Source organism: Leuresthes tenuis, unplaced genomic scaffold (genome assembly GCF_036924035.1).
Source record: "Leuresthes tenuis unplaced genomic scaffold, fLeuTen1.0.hap1 SCAF_22, whole genome shotgun sequence".
In the NCBI taxonomy this organism is placed as follows: domain Eukaryota; kingdom Metazoa; phylum Chordata; class Actinopteri; order Atheriniformes; family Atherinopsidae; genus Leuresthes; species Leuresthes tenuis.
The window spans coordinates 1604398-1621293 of record NW_027325376.1 but is presented as its reverse complement, the minus strand read 5'-3'; the positions used below and the strand labels follow the sequence as shown (position 1 = coordinate 1621293).

At 49.3% G+C, this 16896-nt stretch overlaps 3 protein-coding genes across 3 annotated transcripts in view; 1 reads left to right on the top strand and 2 right to left on the bottom strand.

The window, feature by feature from the left end:
* Nucleotides 1-16896, bottom strand: part of LOC140281498 (uncharacterized) — a 72902-nt gene that overhangs the window by 42577 nt on the left and 13429 nt on the right. The window lies entirely within an intron of this gene.
* Nucleotides 4599-7121, bottom strand: LOC140281501 (uncharacterized). Its single transcript, XM_072375933.1, has 2 exons — nucleotides 6860-7121; nucleotides 4599-6590 (listed from the first exon to the last, which is right to left on the bottom strand). Exons 1-2 carry the CDS (start codon nucleotides 6984-6986, stop codon nucleotides 5401-5403), a joined length of 1317 nt encoding a protein of 438 aa, XP_072232034.1. The 5' UTR covers nucleotides 6987-7121; the 3' UTR covers nucleotides 4599-5400.
* On the top strand, nucleotides 11987-16709 carry cyp17a2 (cytochrome P450, family 17, subfamily A, polypeptide 2). Its single transcript, XM_072375936.1, has 9 exons — nucleotides 11987-12300; nucleotides 13257-13377; nucleotides 13776-13914; nucleotides 14239-14468; nucleotides 14721-14807; nucleotides 15169-15384; nucleotides 15475-15644; nucleotides 16256-16359; nucleotides 16444-16709. The coding sequence occupies exons 1-9, from the start codon at nucleotides 12053-12055 to the stop codon at nucleotides 16707-16709; spliced, it is 1581 nt and encodes a 526-aa protein (XP_072232037.1). The 5' UTR covers nucleotides 11987-12052.

Genomic DNA, 16896 nt, shown 5'->3' with positions numbered 1-16896 from the left:
CCTTTAAACTCTCAGATAACGTTCTGATGGGATCTGACAGCATCCGAGGGAAGGAAGCCCAACACACGGGGACCCTCCCCACATCCACAGGGCCCAGAGGATGCTGTGGTCCTGCTATAAGACACTCCAGAACACCTTCACATGTCCTCGTCTGGTCTGAGGAGAGCACACTCTGTATTAGGCAGGTGGTCTTAATGTTATGGCTGATCGTGCACATCCCATCTGGCCCGGAAACACCTCAGGATCTACCAGGAGGAGCTGGAGAGTGTCTGTGGGGAGAGAGATGTTTGGCTTTCCCTGCTGGACCTGTTGGCTCTGACCCGACCTCAGATAAGTGGAAGATGATGGATGAATGGATCTTAAATATTTAGTGAAATTAATAGTTAAAGGAGGATAAAAATAGACCTGAATGAGCTGAAGTTCTGCTGTGACCTCTGACCTTCATCTTAAGCTTCAATAACTCAGTGATGGATGGAAACAGAAGCGACTTAATGATGCAGCAGAGTGAAAACAGCCCGAGCTCCTCTTTAATACCGGAGCTGCAGTACCGCTCAGTGTCCACCGGAGGGCGCCAAACTCCCGCAGACAGAAGAAAACTACAAACTTGTTCTTACAAACCAGAGACTCCGGTTGACTCATCATCTTCATAATCTTCATCATCATCATCTTCATCAGAGCTGCCGCCGCTGCTGCAATAATAATAATACTGATATCAAACAGATTTAAAAAAAAAAACAACGAGCCTCCAGAGTTCCTCGCGCTGCTCTGATGAAGAAGATGATGATGATGATGATGAGTCAACCGGAGTCTGGTTTGTAAGAACAAGTTTGTCGTTTTCTTCTGTCTGCGGGAGTTTGACACTGAGCGGTACTGCAGCTCCGGTATTAAAGAGGAGCTCGGGCTGTTTTCACTCTGCTGCATCATTAAGTCGCTTCTGTTTCCATCCATCACTGAGTTATTGAAGCTTAAGATGAAGGTCAGAGGTCACAGCAGAACTTCAGCTCATGCTGCTGAAGCTGCTGCTGCTGAGCAGGATGGGCTGCCATCAAGGGTCCGGCCTGATAAAGGGGGGGTGCAGATGGAGCAGCATTCCTGGTCAGAAGCAGAGGTACCGACAGGAATTCACACATCGCAGGCAGAAGTGTCCAGTCAGCGGTAGATAAAAATGTTTGGAGCGAGGCTCACACAACGAACGCACCAGTCGAATGTACTTCTTCAGCATTTGTCACATAAATGAACAATTTCCCCAAAGGAATTATGGGTAACAGGTTATAGTCTCTTCAGAGTGTCCTGAGCTTTCCAACATCATCCTCTGTGCTGCAGTTTCTACGGTGCAAACGATGCCCAACTGAATCGAAAAGGCAACATTTCCTTTCTCATGACTTACAATCTTAACTACCTTGTGTAATGGAACTAGTTTTAAGTAGAAGACTGATCAGACTTGTCCTCCGTTCAGGTTTGACTTGACAGCTGACCTTCTCATCTTTCAGTCCCTTTCTCAGCTGTTTAATCTGCGCTTGGTCCCCCCAATGAGCTCAGACACAGAGCCGACCCACATCACAGCCCAAATCCTCAACTCACATGTTACAGAAGTTGGCACAGCAGGGAAAATGATCATAAAAGCACAATAAAGTGTGTGTTACAGAATATATCAACCCTTTACACATCAAATAATGGATCTATGTAGATGTGTGATGTAGAAGCTCAGGACGGAGGAGGATAAAAATAGACCTGAGATGAGAGAGAGATGTTTGGCTTTCCCTGCTGGACCTGTTGGCTCTGACCCGACCTCAGATAAGTGGAAGATGATGGATGAATGGATCTTAAATATTTAGTGAAATTAATAGTTAAAGGAGGATAAAAATAGACCTGAATGAGCTGAACTTCTGCTGTGACCTCTGACCTCCATCCTAAGCTTCAATAACTCAGTGATGGATGGAAACAGAAGCGACTTAATGATGCAGCAGAGTAAAAACAGCCCGAGCTCCTCTTTAATACCGGAGCTGCAGTACCGCTCAGTGTCCACCGGAGGGCGCCAAACTCCCGCAGACAGAAGAAAACTACAGACTTGTTCTTACAAACCAGAGACTCCTGTTGACTCATCATCATCATCTTCTTCATCATCATCATCATCTTCTTCATCACAGCAGCACGAGGAACTCTGGAGGCTCCACGTGACACATCTACAGACTGTGAGGTGTTTTAAAACGAATCTTCAGACTCCTGGTTTCTTTTATCATGAGAAGAAAATAACACGCACTGCCGTGGGTGAAACTGCTGTTACCGTAGCAACGCAGCCTCCACAGTTCCTAAAGCCGAACAAACTGATGGAACTGTCTGTTGCCAGGCAACAGCAGCCTGTTGATGGATGGAGCAGGAAGTACCAAAGGTATCTGTGATGAAGATGATGAGGAAGAGGAAGATTCTCACGATGAAGGCTGCTTTAAAACCGAAGATCAAAATTAGACTTACACTGTGTCATCATTTACTGAGCGGAAACTAAGTGAACCCCTGATCCAGCAGCTTCAACAGCAGCTTCAGCAGCAGTGTGTAAAACTAAGTGAACCCCTGATCCAGCAGCTTCAGCAGCAGTGAGTGTAAAACTAAGTGAACCCCTGATCCAGCAGCTTCAGCAGCAGTGAGTGTGAAACTAAGTGAACCCCTGATCCAGCAGCTTCAGCAGCAGTGAGTGTAAAACTAAGTGAACCCCTGATCCAGCAGCTTCAGCAGCAGTGAGTGTGAAACTAAGTGAACCCCTGATCCAGCAGCTTCAGCAGTGAGTGTAAAACTAAGTGAACCCCTGATCCAGCAGCTTCAGCAGCAGTGTGTAAAACTAAGTGAACCCCTGATCCAGCAGCTTCAGCAGCAGTGTGTAAAACTAAGTGAACCCCTGATCCAGCAGCTTCAGTAGCAGTGAGTAAAACTAAGTGAACCCCTGATCCAGCAGCTTCAACAGCAGCTTCAGCAGCAGTGTGTAGAACTAAGTGAACCCCTGATCCAGCAGCTTCAGCAGCAGTGAGTGTGAAACTAAGTGAACCCCTGATCCAGCAGCTTCAGCAGCAGTGAGTCTAAAACTAAGTGAACCCCTGATCCAGCAGCTTCAGCAGCAGTGAGCTGCAGTGAGTGTAAAACTAAGTGAACCCCTGATCCAGCAGCTTCAGCAGCAGTGTGTAAAACTAAGTGAACCCCTGATCCAGCAGCTTCAGCAGCAGTGAGTGTAAAACTAAGTGAACCCCTGATCCAGCAGCTTCAGCAGCAGTGAGTGTAAAACTAAGTGAACCCCTGATCCAGCAGCTTCAGCAGCAGTGAGTGTTAAACTAAGTGAACCCCTGATCCAGCAGCTTCAGCAGCAGTGAGTGTAAAACTAAGTGAACCCCTGATCCAGCAGCTTCAGCAGCAGTGAGTGTTAAACTAAGTGAACCCCTGATCCAGCAGCCTCAGCAGCAGCTTCAGCAGCAGTGAGTGTAAAACTAAGTGAACCCCTGATCCAGCAGCAGTGAGTGTAAAACTAAGTGAACCCCTGATCCAGCAGCTTCAGCAGCAGTGAGTGTTAAACTAAGTGAACCCCTGATCCAGCAGCTTCAGCAGCAGTGAGTGTTAAACTAAGTGAACCCCTGATCCAGCAGCCTCAGCAGCAGCTTCAGCAGCAGTGAGTGTAAAACTAAGTGAACCCCTGATCCAGCAGCAGTGAGTGTTAAACTAAGTGAACCCCTGATCCAGCAGCTTCAGCAGCAGTGAGTGTAAAACTAAGTGAACCCCTGATCCAGCAGCTTCAGCAGCAGTGAGTAAAACTAAGTGAACCCCTGATCCAGCAGCTTCAGCAGCAGTGAGTAAAACTAAGTGAACCCCTGATCCAGCAGCAGCTTCAGCAGCAGTGAGTGTAAAACTAAGTGAACCCCTGATCCAGCAGCTTCAGCAGCAGTGAGTGTTAAACTAAGTGAACCCCTGATCCAGCAGCTTCAGCAGCAGTGAGCTGCAGTGATGGTTTCCTGTGGGACGTTATCAGTCTCTCTCATGGTTCTGGAGGAATCTCGGCCCTCTTCTCTCCAGCGCTGCTTCAGCTCTTTGAGGTTTGCAGCTTTGGTTTCTGCACAGCTCTCTTAAGGTCCCACCACAGCATTTCAGTCAGGCTGAGGTCTGGACTCTGACTGGACCATTGCAACACCTTGATTCTTTTCTTTTTCCCACATTCTGCTGTAGATCTGCTGCTGTGTTTGGGATCTTTGTCCTGTTGATGAGCCAGTTTCAGCCCAGCTTTAGCTGTGGGACAGATGGCCTCACATCTGACTCTAGAATACTTTGGTATCCAGAGGAGTTCATGGTGGACTCAATGACTGCAAGGTGCCCAGGTCCTGTGGCTGCAGAACCAGCCCAGATCATCAGCCCTCCACCACCGTGCTTCACAGCTGCTATGAGGTGTTTGGTTTAACTTAGTTTTTGCTGAGAAATAATGACACTAAATGATTCTGTTTTATGTCCAAATGCAACATTTTAACCATTAAAATTTCTTTTTAACTTGACTGTGGAAGATGATGATGAAGATGAGCTTTTTCACGATGATGATGAGGACAAAGAATCAGAGTCTGTGGTTGTTTGTTTACTTGTTTGTTGTTTATTGACAGCACAGCAGCCTCCATGCAGAACAGGGAACAGTAAACCTGCACAGCCATGTGTGCTACTCAGAGCTCAGCCCACACTGAGCTGGTGTGTTTTTCACACTACAGACACCAGGACACATATCCCACAATGCATCAGTGCAGCTTAAACCTGCACCCACATGTCAGAATGAAAATTATATAATAAAGTTCATTCAGTGTCAGCAGAGTGTTTACAATCATTTCATAGAAAAATGACATCGTTTATCCGCCATAGAAATCTGGCTTCTTCTCTAAAATATATACACTCTCATTGTAAAACATTGACACGAAGAGGTAGACGAGCCATCTAGAAAAATAGAGATATCTTACAAACATAGAAGGTCAAATATAAAGCTGTTCACATAAAAGTATCAAGACCAGAACCACAACATTCCGACGTCGACATTCACAGAGTTTCGTCACGGTTCACGTCCTCATGCAGAAAAGTCTTAAAAGGAGTATTTTTACAGGTAAAACCTTCCTTCACATCCACGGACTGTTCCTTTAAAGTCCACGCGCAGCGCGTCGCGGCAGCCGCGTCACCGGGATGAGCGCGAGGTAAACCAGCCGGTCCGGGATCGGACCCGAACCCCGTCCCGCTTCTCCCACAGGAGCCAAAAACTGGACTGAGTCCTGTGCGCACCTGTAAACACCTGTGATGTCATCTCCCGGTGTGACGTCACACGGAGACGCTCTCCGGTTGACGGTTCAAATCCAGAAGTTTCAAATTCTTCCATAGCGGCCAGAGGAGCGGGAGCGCGCTTTACACGCCAGGCGCGTTCAGGGCCAGTGAGTAGGCGGCCATCATCTGCGCGCGCAGCTGCTGCTTGACGTGCACGCGGCCGTGCCTCTTCCTCTCGTCGCTGCGCGCGAACCTTTTGCCGCACACATCACAGGAGAAGGGCTTCTCTCCGGTGTGCGTGCGCGTGTGCGTGGTCAGATGGTCGCTGCGGCTGAAGCTGCGCGCGCAGATGGTGCACTGGAAGGGCTTCTGTCCCGTGTGGATGCGCACGTGCCTGTTCAGCTCGTCTGAGCGGGAGAAGCGGCGCTCGCAGCCCGGCACGGAGCACGGGAACGGCTTCACCTTCTGGCCGCTTTTCGCGGGAGCTCTTCTGCCTCCGCGTGACTGTTTGGGGGCTCCCGCCGCGTGCACGCTGCTGATGTTAACCATCGGGAATGCGCCCTGCAGGAGGGAGGAAAGCAGGTGTGCGTCGAGGGTGGAGGGGAGGGATGAGGGGGTGCAGAGGAGGTCACTCCCGCCCTGCACGAGCTCCGTCTTGATTACCGGCCTGCTGATGACGTAGCTGCTGGAATCTCCTCCGGTAACCGGAGCAGCCGCCAGACTCTTCAGCCATTCCTCCAGCCCCAGCGGCTCCTGCTTCACCTCGCAGCCGGGCTTCAGCTCGCTTTGCCCGGCGTCGGTGCTCAGCAGAGAGTCGATGAACTCAGCCACATCCACCTGTTGCTCCAGAGCAGAGAGCGGGAGCAGCGAGTCCATGCCGGCCGGAAACAGAGCATCATTCCCGGTCAAGGAAGACTGCGAGCACCCGCTGCTGCAGCTGGAGGTCACAAACTCGCTTTTAACCATGACTGGAAGTGCAGCTGAGGAAGAAGGCAGCTGCTGGGTTGGAGCCTGGGGGGGGATGCTGATGTCAGAGTCGGCAGCAAAAAGGGGGGATGAGGTGGAGGCTGCGGCCGGGGAAGGCGCCGCGGAGGAGGGGGCGGCATCGCCCTGTTGCTGCTGCTCCATCTCGGTGCAGATTCCGACGATCTCTGTGATCATGTTTAAGATTGCGTCTGCGGTGCTGCTCAGACCCGCTGCCGCCGGTACCGGCTCCGGCTCGGTGAAGAAGCTGCCCGTGTAGCCGAGGGAGGGGGAGAGCGTGTCAGAGGAGCAGTCGCTGAAGTCGGAGAAGAAATCTGAGTCAGAGGCGTCAGTTCCCGGAGAGAAAACTGAGGGGAGAAGGAGGGAGGGACAGAGGGAGGGAGGGGGTGTTATTGTCATTGCATAATATCTGCTCAGTGGGAAGCTCAGCAGCCCACACACTGAAAAAATCCATATGATGTGAAGATGCATCTGCAGCGTGCACAGCTGCACATCTGCCCGCTCACTGCGGCGGTCTGTCGCCTTAATGCGGCTCAGCCGGCTGCTCTGCAGCTGATGCACCAAACACACTTTATGTAGAACCAGTTCCACTACAAAGTCATGAAAACACATTTACCTTGGCAGAAAGGTGAGCCCACGTCAGAGTCCGCGCCGTCGCTGGGGCTCGAGCCCACGCTGTCCACCCAGGCGCTGCACGCGTCCTCAAACTCCGACATGAAACTGTCATCGCGCTCCAGAAGCATGTTGCACTGTTGCAGGTGGCGTTAATGTGCCCAAATGGAGCCAGAAAAGTGCTTTGAGCTGCTCTGTGGATGTCAGGGATTCCCCCAAAATGTTTTAATCCGTTCGAGCTGTCGGTGCGTTCCGTTAGTCCGCTCGGTGCTGCTGGAGATGCTGAGCTCCCTCTGCTCGCTGCCTCTTTTATACTCTCCGTCTCCAAGGTAACTCCTGTCCGGGCCTTATTGGTCCACACCGGCGCGAGGGATTCCCCCCACCAAGCCCTTCGTAGCAGCCCAAACATGGGCAGCATCCGGCTGTGACGGCGGGTATCCCCCATGCCTTAAAAGGACAGGCGGCAGAGCGACGTCGAAAGAGGGGAGCTGGGGTTCCTTCACTGCGGCAACAGAGAAGCAGAGGGAGCTTACACAACCAGGGAGGGATGGAGGGAGCCTCGCGGAGGGATGGATGCAGCAGAGGATGAGAGCGGATGGGAAAACAAGGCTCATTGGTGTCATTTTTGACACATTCCAGGAAACAGCTGATGGATATTTCAGCCTCTCCGGCAGCCTGGTCAACGTGTTTGATCTGATTTCTGATGCTTTCTAAAAGGAAACTCAGGTTTTCCTGCAGTGTTTCAACATCAAATTAATCATTTCCTGGAAATGAGTCGCAGCAGAGATCAAAGAACCTGTCGTCACTTTAAAAACGCACGAACCTGCCAGCAGGCGTTATAAATACTGAATTATTCCATCCCTGCCCCACATCTCTCAGATTCAGGCTTGTGTAAGTGAAGCGGTGCACTGGAACGTGTTCCTGCAGGTTCATACTTTTTATTACCTCCATCTGTAGCTGAAGTTCAGAATTAAACCCATAAAACTCACCTGCATTCATCAAAATGGCAGAAATTAAAACCTGAGCGTGAATCTGTGAAGGAGCAGCAGACCATCATCAGTCTGCTGAGCAGAACGCCGTCAGATAATCAGTGACCTTTAGGGGGACACGACCCCAGGTTTGGACCCACTGAATCCACCAGGAGCCGCAGCAACATGCTGCTGATTAATAATCTAATTAATGAATTGTGTTGAAAGTGTTTTCTTTGCCACCTGCGGAGCGGCAGGCTGAGGTTTCCATGGAGACTGCGCTCCAACGGGGATCACTCAGCTCCCCAGGAAAGTTTGATTCTCAGACTCAGGAGCAGCGGAGGAGTTTTCTTCCTGGTTGTGGACCAGATCTTTACAGAGTTACAGAGTCTGTGTCCACCAGAGCTGCCCCTCCTCTCCGGTCCTGTTTGTGGTTTTCAGGGACAGGATCTGGAGGAGGGCGTCTGGTTCTGAACCTCAGGGTTCAGCTCTGCTTTCTGCAGATGATGTGGTTCTGTTGGCCTTCAGCTGAGTGTGAAGCAGCTCCTCCAGATCTGAGGTCCTGGTTCTGATCCTCCGGGTCGGGATGAGTCTCTGCCTCAGCTGGAGCAGTTTCAGCATCTCTGGACCTGGTTCTGGACCCTCTGGTTCTGGATGAGTCTCTGCCTCAGCTGGAGCAGTTTCAGCATCTCTGGACCTGGTTCTGAACCTCCGGGTCGGGATGAGTCTCTGCCTCAGCTGGAGCAGTTTCAGCATCTCTGGACCTGGTTCTGAACCTCCGGGTCGGGCTGAGTCTCTGCCTCAGCTGGAGCAGTTTCAGCATCTCTGGTTCTGATCCTCCGGGTCGGGCTGAGTCTCTGCCTCAGCTGGAGCAGTTTCAGCATCTCTGGACCTGGTTCTGGAACCTCCGGGTCGGGCTGAGTCTCTGCCTCAGCTGGAGCAGTTTCAGCATCTCTGGACCTGGTTCTGATCCTCCGGGTCGGGCTGAGTCTCTGCCTCAGCTGGAGCAGTTTCAGCATCTCTGGACCTGGTTCTGATCCTCCGGGTCGGGCTGAGTCTCAGCTGGAGCAGTTTCAGCATCTCTGGACCTGGTTCTGATCCTCCGGGTCGGGATGAGTCTCTGCCTCAGCTGGAGCAGTTTCAGCATCTCTGGACCTGGTTCTGAACCTCCGGGTCGGGATGAGTCTCTGCCTCAGCTGGAGCAGTTTCAGCATCTCTGGTTCTGGTTCTGAGTGATGGTGAGTTGGATCAGAGATGGACAGACGGATCGGGGCTTCGTCAGCAGTAATGAGGGCGCTGCTCCGGTCCGTTTGGTGAAGCTGAGCCGGAAGGAGAAGCTTTCAGGTTCCTGCTCCATCTTTGTTCCAACCCTCACCTGAGCTCACAGATCTGGGTTCTGACCCAAAGAAGGAGGTCGTGGTTTCCTTCAGAGGGGGGCTGGGCTCAGCCTTAGAGATAGGGAAGGAGCTCGGAGTAGAGCCGCTGCTCCTCCACATAGAAAAGAGTCAGCTGAGGTGGTTCCTCTGGTTAGGATGCCTCCTGGGAGGAGGCCCCGGGTCAGAACCAGAACTCTCTGGAGGGATTATACATCCCATCTGGCCTAGGAACACCTCAGGACCCCCAGGAGGAGCTGGAGAGTGTTGGATGGGTTTAACTCCTGGAACTGACCTCAGATCAGAGGAAGATAATGAATAAATGTGTTCCTCGGCAGCATCTGGTGGTCATCAGAGGAACTGCAGCTTTAAGCATTTACCAGTTTAATTATGAAAAAGTTTAGTGTTTCCCCTGTTTTGCTACAGCCTGTAACTCAGGTGATCTGTTTGGGGATTATCTGTAACGGAACCACACAAAACTGTGTGAGGTGGTAAATGTTTGAGCTGGATGAGTTCTGCTGGAGCTCAGCGATCTTTAAACCATACCAGTCAGATCAATGTGGGCTTTATTTCACATTTTATGTTCCTTACTTTTCTATTTGTGTAATTTTTACAATGAATATTTATAATTCTCATAAAACAAACTTTATTTTACTGATCAAACATGTAAATGAGTTAATTTGCTGCCAGAATACTTTAAGTTGTTCCACTTTAACACAAAAGCACAATAAATCCACTTCAAATTCTGCTCTTTTACAATTCAATGAATAAAGTGAGAAGAAAACCAACTGTTCCAGCATCTAAACTTCAGTTAACTGATCAGTATCACACTTAAAGTGTCCTGAGGCTCAGCCTGACTGCAGCTACGCTCAGAAGGTTAATAAACTCAGAACATTTCTGCTTCATCAGGGCAGACCCTGCTGATGGAGAACATCCCCACAGCATGATGCTGCCCCCGCCATGCTCCACTGTGGGGGCTCTGGGAGATGGGAGGTATCTTCTCTGCACACAGGTGAACTTAACTGAAATAATCGAGTCACTTCAGGAGTTCTGGTTCCATCAGATCTTTATTTTTCTGTTCAGCTCCATTAAATGAAATCCTCAAACCTTTTATTTAAATCACATAACGTGATGAAGTCCTCTTCAGGGCTGAGCCTCGTTCACACGACTGTCTGCAGACTCTCACCTGAAACAATAAAACGAACACCTGCTCACGCACTTTCCCTCCTTCAGTAAGTGCTGCTTACGTTTGTGTTTGCACCAAAACTGATGAAAATATAACGAGTCGTTCAGCGACAGCCGCTCGCGAGCAGCCGGGCGACGCGGCTGCAACGTGAACAATCAGCTGACGCCACAGAGGGGAGAGAAACCCTGCTTCCAGGAGCACGAGGAGACTATATCAAGACAGATGATGGAGGAATGTGTGTGTGTGAGTGGGCGAAGCCAGAGACTGTTGCCATGGCGCTGCGCCACCTCCTGCTCCCTCCACCTGTTACAAATAACACGCTGTGATAGATACATAAATGTGTTCAGAGCCTGGTGGCGTCAGAAAATCTTCGGCCTTCGGTTTCTGTCGTCTGCAGCACTGACTCACACTTTGTACATTTAATGGACCACTTTTAGATGCTCAGATGTTGCTTTTCCATCACCATCAGGAGGCGTCTGACTGATCCCAGACTCACTTTCTGCAGCAGGAGACATACATGGATATAATTAGCCACAACGCAAACAAGTAGTTCTGATTCTGCCCACCAAAATATCCCAAATTACATTTTATGGGCACTAAAACCAGTTCAAAATGAAGGCAAATGTCATCCGAAACAAGTCCCAAACCAATGCAAAAACTGATTAAAATCAAGTTCAGAACCAGTCTCAAAACAGTACAAAATCAAGTCAGAAACCTGGTTAAAATCCAGTTCAACAGCACATTAGAACCAGTCCAAAATACATGCAAAATCAGTCAGAACTAAGTCTTCAACTAACTTCAAAACCGGTCTAAAGCCAATTCTATAACCAATCAGAAACCAGAACCAGTCCAAAACTAAGTCAAAATATGGACCCAAACCAGTACAAAACCAGGTCCAAATCAAGTCTAGAACCCTAATAACTAAATCTAAAATCCAGTCTAATCCAAGAGGCTAAAACCAAGTCCAAACCCATAACAAAACCAAGTCTGGACCTATTGTCAAACCAGTTCAAAACTAGTTCCTAAACCATTTGAAAACCCAGTCGAAACCAAAGTCAAGATATCTAGAGTTATTCTAAAACCAAAAACTAATCAGAACTGAGTCACAACCAGCCTAAACTTTATAAAATCAGCTTTACTTTATAAAAAACAATAAAACTCTGTCATATATATTTTATTCTACCAAAACCTTTAAAGTTTTATCCAGCACTGAGACATAAAACATGGACATTTATAACGACAAATGAAATCAGTAAGTGTGACTTTGTGTTTGCTGACAGCTGCAGTGAAGTGGAATCTGTGAACTGATAATAACTGATAATAACTGATAATAACTGATAAAGCAGTAAAACCTCAGAATCTTATGAAGGTTTGATGATAAAATGTCCTTATTACAGCATCACAGGAGGTTTGTTTGCTGCTTAATAAGGTAAAGTTGATCAGGATGTGTCTAAAGACAACAAACCGGCGTCCCGTCTTTCTCCTTTAAGGTCGTCGTAGCGACCAATGACATGCAGCCTGATAACATCAAGGCTGTCTGACCAAGATAAACACGCTCATCGCCATGGTCACACATCAACAACACGCTCACACGGCCTGTCCAAGGTCTCCTCGTGTGGAGATTAAAGTGCGGGCTCCTCGCAGCCTCCTCATTCCGTCTCCTCGCAGCCATGGTCACCTGTGTCCTCTCCTCCTTCTACACCTCTTTCTCTCCCTCCATCCTCCTCGTCTTCTTCCTCGTCCTGGTGGCCGTCCTCTTCCTAATCTCACGTGGAGCCGTTCCAGAAACCAAACCTCCGTCCTCTCCCCCGGCTCGAGGCTCCATCCCCTGCCTGCCGTGGCTCCCCGTCCTGGGCAGCCTCCCGTGGCTGGGGGGAGGCCTCCCTCCTCACCTCCTCTTCACCCAGCTGGCTCGCAGGTGAGAGCAGGGAGCCTCCTCCGACCAGGAGCCCCGGAGCCCCGGAGCCCCGGAGCCCCGGAGCCTCCTCCGACCAGGAGCCCCGGAGCCCCGGAGCCTCCTCCGACCAGGAGCCCCGGAGCCCCGGAGCCCCGGAGCCTCCTCCGACCAGGAGCCCCGGAGCCCCGGAGCCTCCTCCGACCAGGAGCCCCGGAGCCCCGGAGCCCAGGAGCCCCGGAGCCCAGGAGCCCCGGAGCTCCCAATCCTGGTCCTGGAGGAGGCCTTCCCACCTTTTAATGTAACTCAGTTAGTTAAGGAGGACTGGTTAGTATTCTGACGGGTTAGGGAACGTTTGCAGGGACTCGTTAGTTATATCAATGTGTGCTAATCAAGAGTCTATGTTGTTTTGAAGAACTAGTTATGGTTTGTATGGACTAGTTAAAATGTGACAGGACAAGTCAAAGAATGGGAAGACTAGTTAAGTTCTGGATGTAAGTTGAAGGCCTGGTTAATATTTGGAAGGACTAGTTAATATGTGGAAGGACTAGTTAATATTTAAAGTGACAGGACAACTCAAATAATGGGAAGACTAGTTCTGGATGTAACGGCTCATATTTGTGAAGAATTGTTTCTAAAAGTGTTTATTAGACCTGATGTTCATGAGGAAGAGTTGATGTGTTGAAGGACTAGTTAATATGTGGAAGGACTAGTTAATATGTGGAAGGACTAGTTAATATTTAAAGAGACTGGTACAGTGTGAAAGGACTAGTTGTTGTGTGGAACGATCAGGTGGAAGGAACATTCATTCAGTCTTTACTTATGTTTGGATGGATTAGTTTCTGTGTATAAGGCTCATAGTTCATCTGGTTAACGTTTACTAGCTGTTGGCAGAGGTTGTTCTCTCCATAATGTTTCAGTTCTCTCCAGTCTATGTCCGTGATCTGGAATAGAATTTGCTTTCCTGCTGAGTGTTGCAGGTACGGACCCCTGTTTGCGCTGCACCTCGGCCCTCATTACGCCGTGGTGGTGAACGACCATCGACACGCCCGAGAGGTTCTGCTGCAGAGGGGGAAGGACTTCGCTGGACGACCCAGCATGGTGAGCCGTGCACTGAGAGAGAAAACTGCCTCCCGACCTCATGCATCCACAGCTGCTTTCATCTAAAACTAACAGAAAACAGAAATTATTCACGTATTGTCTTAACCATTGTTGAAGTTCTACGTTATTAAAGCACTTCTTTGGGGTCATATTTTATATTTTTGGGCTTTAGACAGTTGGCAGGACTCAACTTTGAGCTTTTTGCTGAACTGAAATCAGTGAAAAACCTGAAAAAAACTAAGAAAAGATTCAGAAAATAATAACAGGAAACCTCCATCGTCAGTGATGAGTCGCCTCTTTACTGTCTGACTGCTCTGGGGTCAGTTCTCTCTCTGAGAACATGGTGCTCGGCCACAGTGTCACAGTTTCACTTAAAATCGAGCTCTTTTCCTGTCCAGGTCACCACCAACCTGCTGACCAGAGGAGGCAAAGACATAGCATTTGCAGACTACTCTCCTCTCTGGAGGTTTCACCGCCGCCTCGTCCACAACTCGTTCACTCTGTTTGGAGAAGGAACCGGTCGCCTGCAGGACATCGGTACTTCATCCTTCCTCCTCCGTCTGTTTCAGGGAGAACAAACTAATTCAGGCCTCATCCTGATCAGGTGCAAACATACAGAAGTGTTCAGCAAAAGGAGAATCAACAGAGAAAGTTACAGGAAAACTAATGCTTACATTTCCAGACATGCACAAATGAAGAGATTACACCACTGAAACATCACCGAACAGCACAGTTAATCCCGTTTAAAGGAGGATCAGAGCACAACCAGACAGACCGAAGGCCTTCATCTCTGTGTCTGCTGAATCAGTCTCATCAGGCTGTGATTTAAAGCGCATTTAAACCGTTTCATGCTCTGTTCAGTCTTATCTGCAGTGGACAGTCTGTGTGTCGAGCTGCTGTCAAACGGACCTCGCGGATTCGACCCGTGTCCCGCGGTGACCAGAGCCGTCACCAACGTGGTGTGCACGCTGGTGTTCAGCAGCACATATCACCATGGCGACGCTGAGCTGCAGGAGGTGATCCGATACAACAACGGCATCGTGGAGACGATCGCCAGAGGAGGCCTGGTGGACATCTACCCCTGGATGAAGGTAGGCTGGAGACCCGGAGATGTTTCCAGCTGATTATTCACATGTTTGGGTTTAATATATTTCCATAATTAATGTTCAGCACTGAAAATAAATTCCTACATTTGCTCAGCTGTTTATTGGGTAGCTCAGTCACATGGATAAAGTACAAAGTGAAGTGTAAAAGTGCTGCAGAGGGGATGATCCGTCTCTGGCCTGCTGCTTTTCATCTTCGGCCACCATCACATGTTCAGCGGCAGCTTGTTTGTCCTTCAGATCTTTCCTAACGCGTCTCTTCATAAACTGAAGGAGTGCATCGCTGTCAGAGATCGACTGCTGAGCCGCAAACTGGAGGAGCACAAGGTAACAACCCTGCAGCGCCCCCTGCAGGCCGCAGTGCTCACTACAGTTCACACACTGACTGTGGAAAGGTTTAAGCTTTGGAGACCCTGAATGCAGTGGTTTATTCTCTTTCTGCGCTGCCCTTTAAAAAGTCTGTGCACGGCACTGCCTGAGTGCCTGTGAGGGTATCTCCTGCACATCTTTGTGGGGAGACGTCTGGCTCTGGGGCTCAGTCTGACCACTCTCTCCTAACCCTAACTCTAACCCTAACCCGATGAACTGAGGAATAAGATCCAGTTACCTTAATGAGTTAATGAATGAGACGATTCTTCACTCCTATTTTAAATTAAATCTAATTTAGAGTTTCTCTCTGGTGCAACAGGCATCACTAAGTGAAGGCGATCCTCGTGACCTTCTTGATGCCTTGCTCAAAGGCCAAACCAACATTGGGCAGGGTCAGAAGCCGTCTGGGTTTAAGGAGGAGGGGATAACAGACGACCACGTCCTGATGACGGCGGCTGAGGCTTTTGGAGCCGGGGTGGAGACGACGTCCACCACACTGCTGTGGATCCTGGCCTACCTGCTGCACCACCCTGAGGTACAAGCAGCAGTCGTACCGACGCCATGCGGCTGCTGGGTGATGGAGGTCAGCTCTTAATGGTTGGTTGGGTTGCTCCGCCCATTCCAGGTCCAACAGCGTGTGCAGAAGGAGCTGGACGAGAATGTGGGCAGCGAGCGAGCGGTGAGCGTGTCGGACCGCGGCCGGCTGCCGTACCTGGACTGCGTCATCAATGAGGGGATGAGGATCCGGCCGGTCAGCCCCGTGCTGATCCCCCACAGCGCCATGACCAGCAGCAGGTGGACGTCCACACACCAGGGCTGACATCACCTGCCTGCTGACTTATTAATAAACTTAATAAACTAAAGATTAATAAGTTAATAAACCTATTGATGGATTTAAATGTTTAGTGTGACCAAAAATGAACTCAGTTCATGAACGTGAGCTTTGAAAAAGTCCCGTTTCCAGTGTTGACAGCATTAATTACTTTGTTGGGTACGAAGCAACGTCTAGGATTTCACTCACAACTCAATCAAACCATCCACAAAAGGAAAAAAAAGCTCTTCTTTGCATTTACTTTAATCTCTGGGGTGATCCTTTACCCCCTGATTATACTTAATGTACAGCATTGTGTCAAACTGTTGGTCCAACTCTTGTTTCTTTAAGTACGACTTCCAAGGATCCAGATTGTCTCGTCATGTTCTAAAATGTTCTTTAGCAATATTTTCACACATAACAACTTTAAAGCCATTTTAAATGCTATCTTTAGGCACTTTGTTGCCTGTCACACATCATTTGTTAGGAGTTAATGTTTAAAGAATGACGGGTTGTAAGACGTTTACTGAGAGATCTAAAGCTGAGTGTTGGTTAAAGGCCCATTCAATGCTAACTATCACTTTGTCTCCTGTAGCATTGGAGGTCATGCCGTCAGCGAGGGAGTTCGAGTTTTGGTCAACATGTGGTCGATTCACCATGACCCCCAACACTGGGACAAGCCCGATTTGTTCAACCCAGGTAACGCACAGGAGGATAAACACCAGTTTTCTAAGGAGCATCAGTCCCCACACCTCTTATTCATGTGTTTTCCTGCCATTCCAGATCGTTTCCTTGACGACCAGGGTCAGCGTGTCACACCATCCTGTTTCCTACCGTTTGGGGCGGGACCCCGAGTCTGCGTTGGCGAATCGCTGGCCAGAACGGAGCTCTTCCTTTTCTTGTCTTCTCTGCTCCAGCGAATGAGTTTCAGGCTGCCAGATGGGGCTTCCCCACCGAACCTGCAGGGGCGTCTGGGTGTGGTCCTGCAACCTTTGCCTTATAAGGTCGTAGTTACTCCCAGGCCAGGGTGGGAGGGAGGGGCAAAATGAAAGGGGGCGGGGCCAACAGTCACCATGTTGCAAGACAAAAGAAGTTTCTTTGCTAATCGGTTAATGAAGTAAAAACCTGTTCATATAATTACCAAAGCTAATGGTTACACACAAAACTGTTTTTTATTCTTCAGTAGTTTGTTTCGTTAAAGTTGCAATAAACTTTTTTTTTGTCCCGTCGTTCATA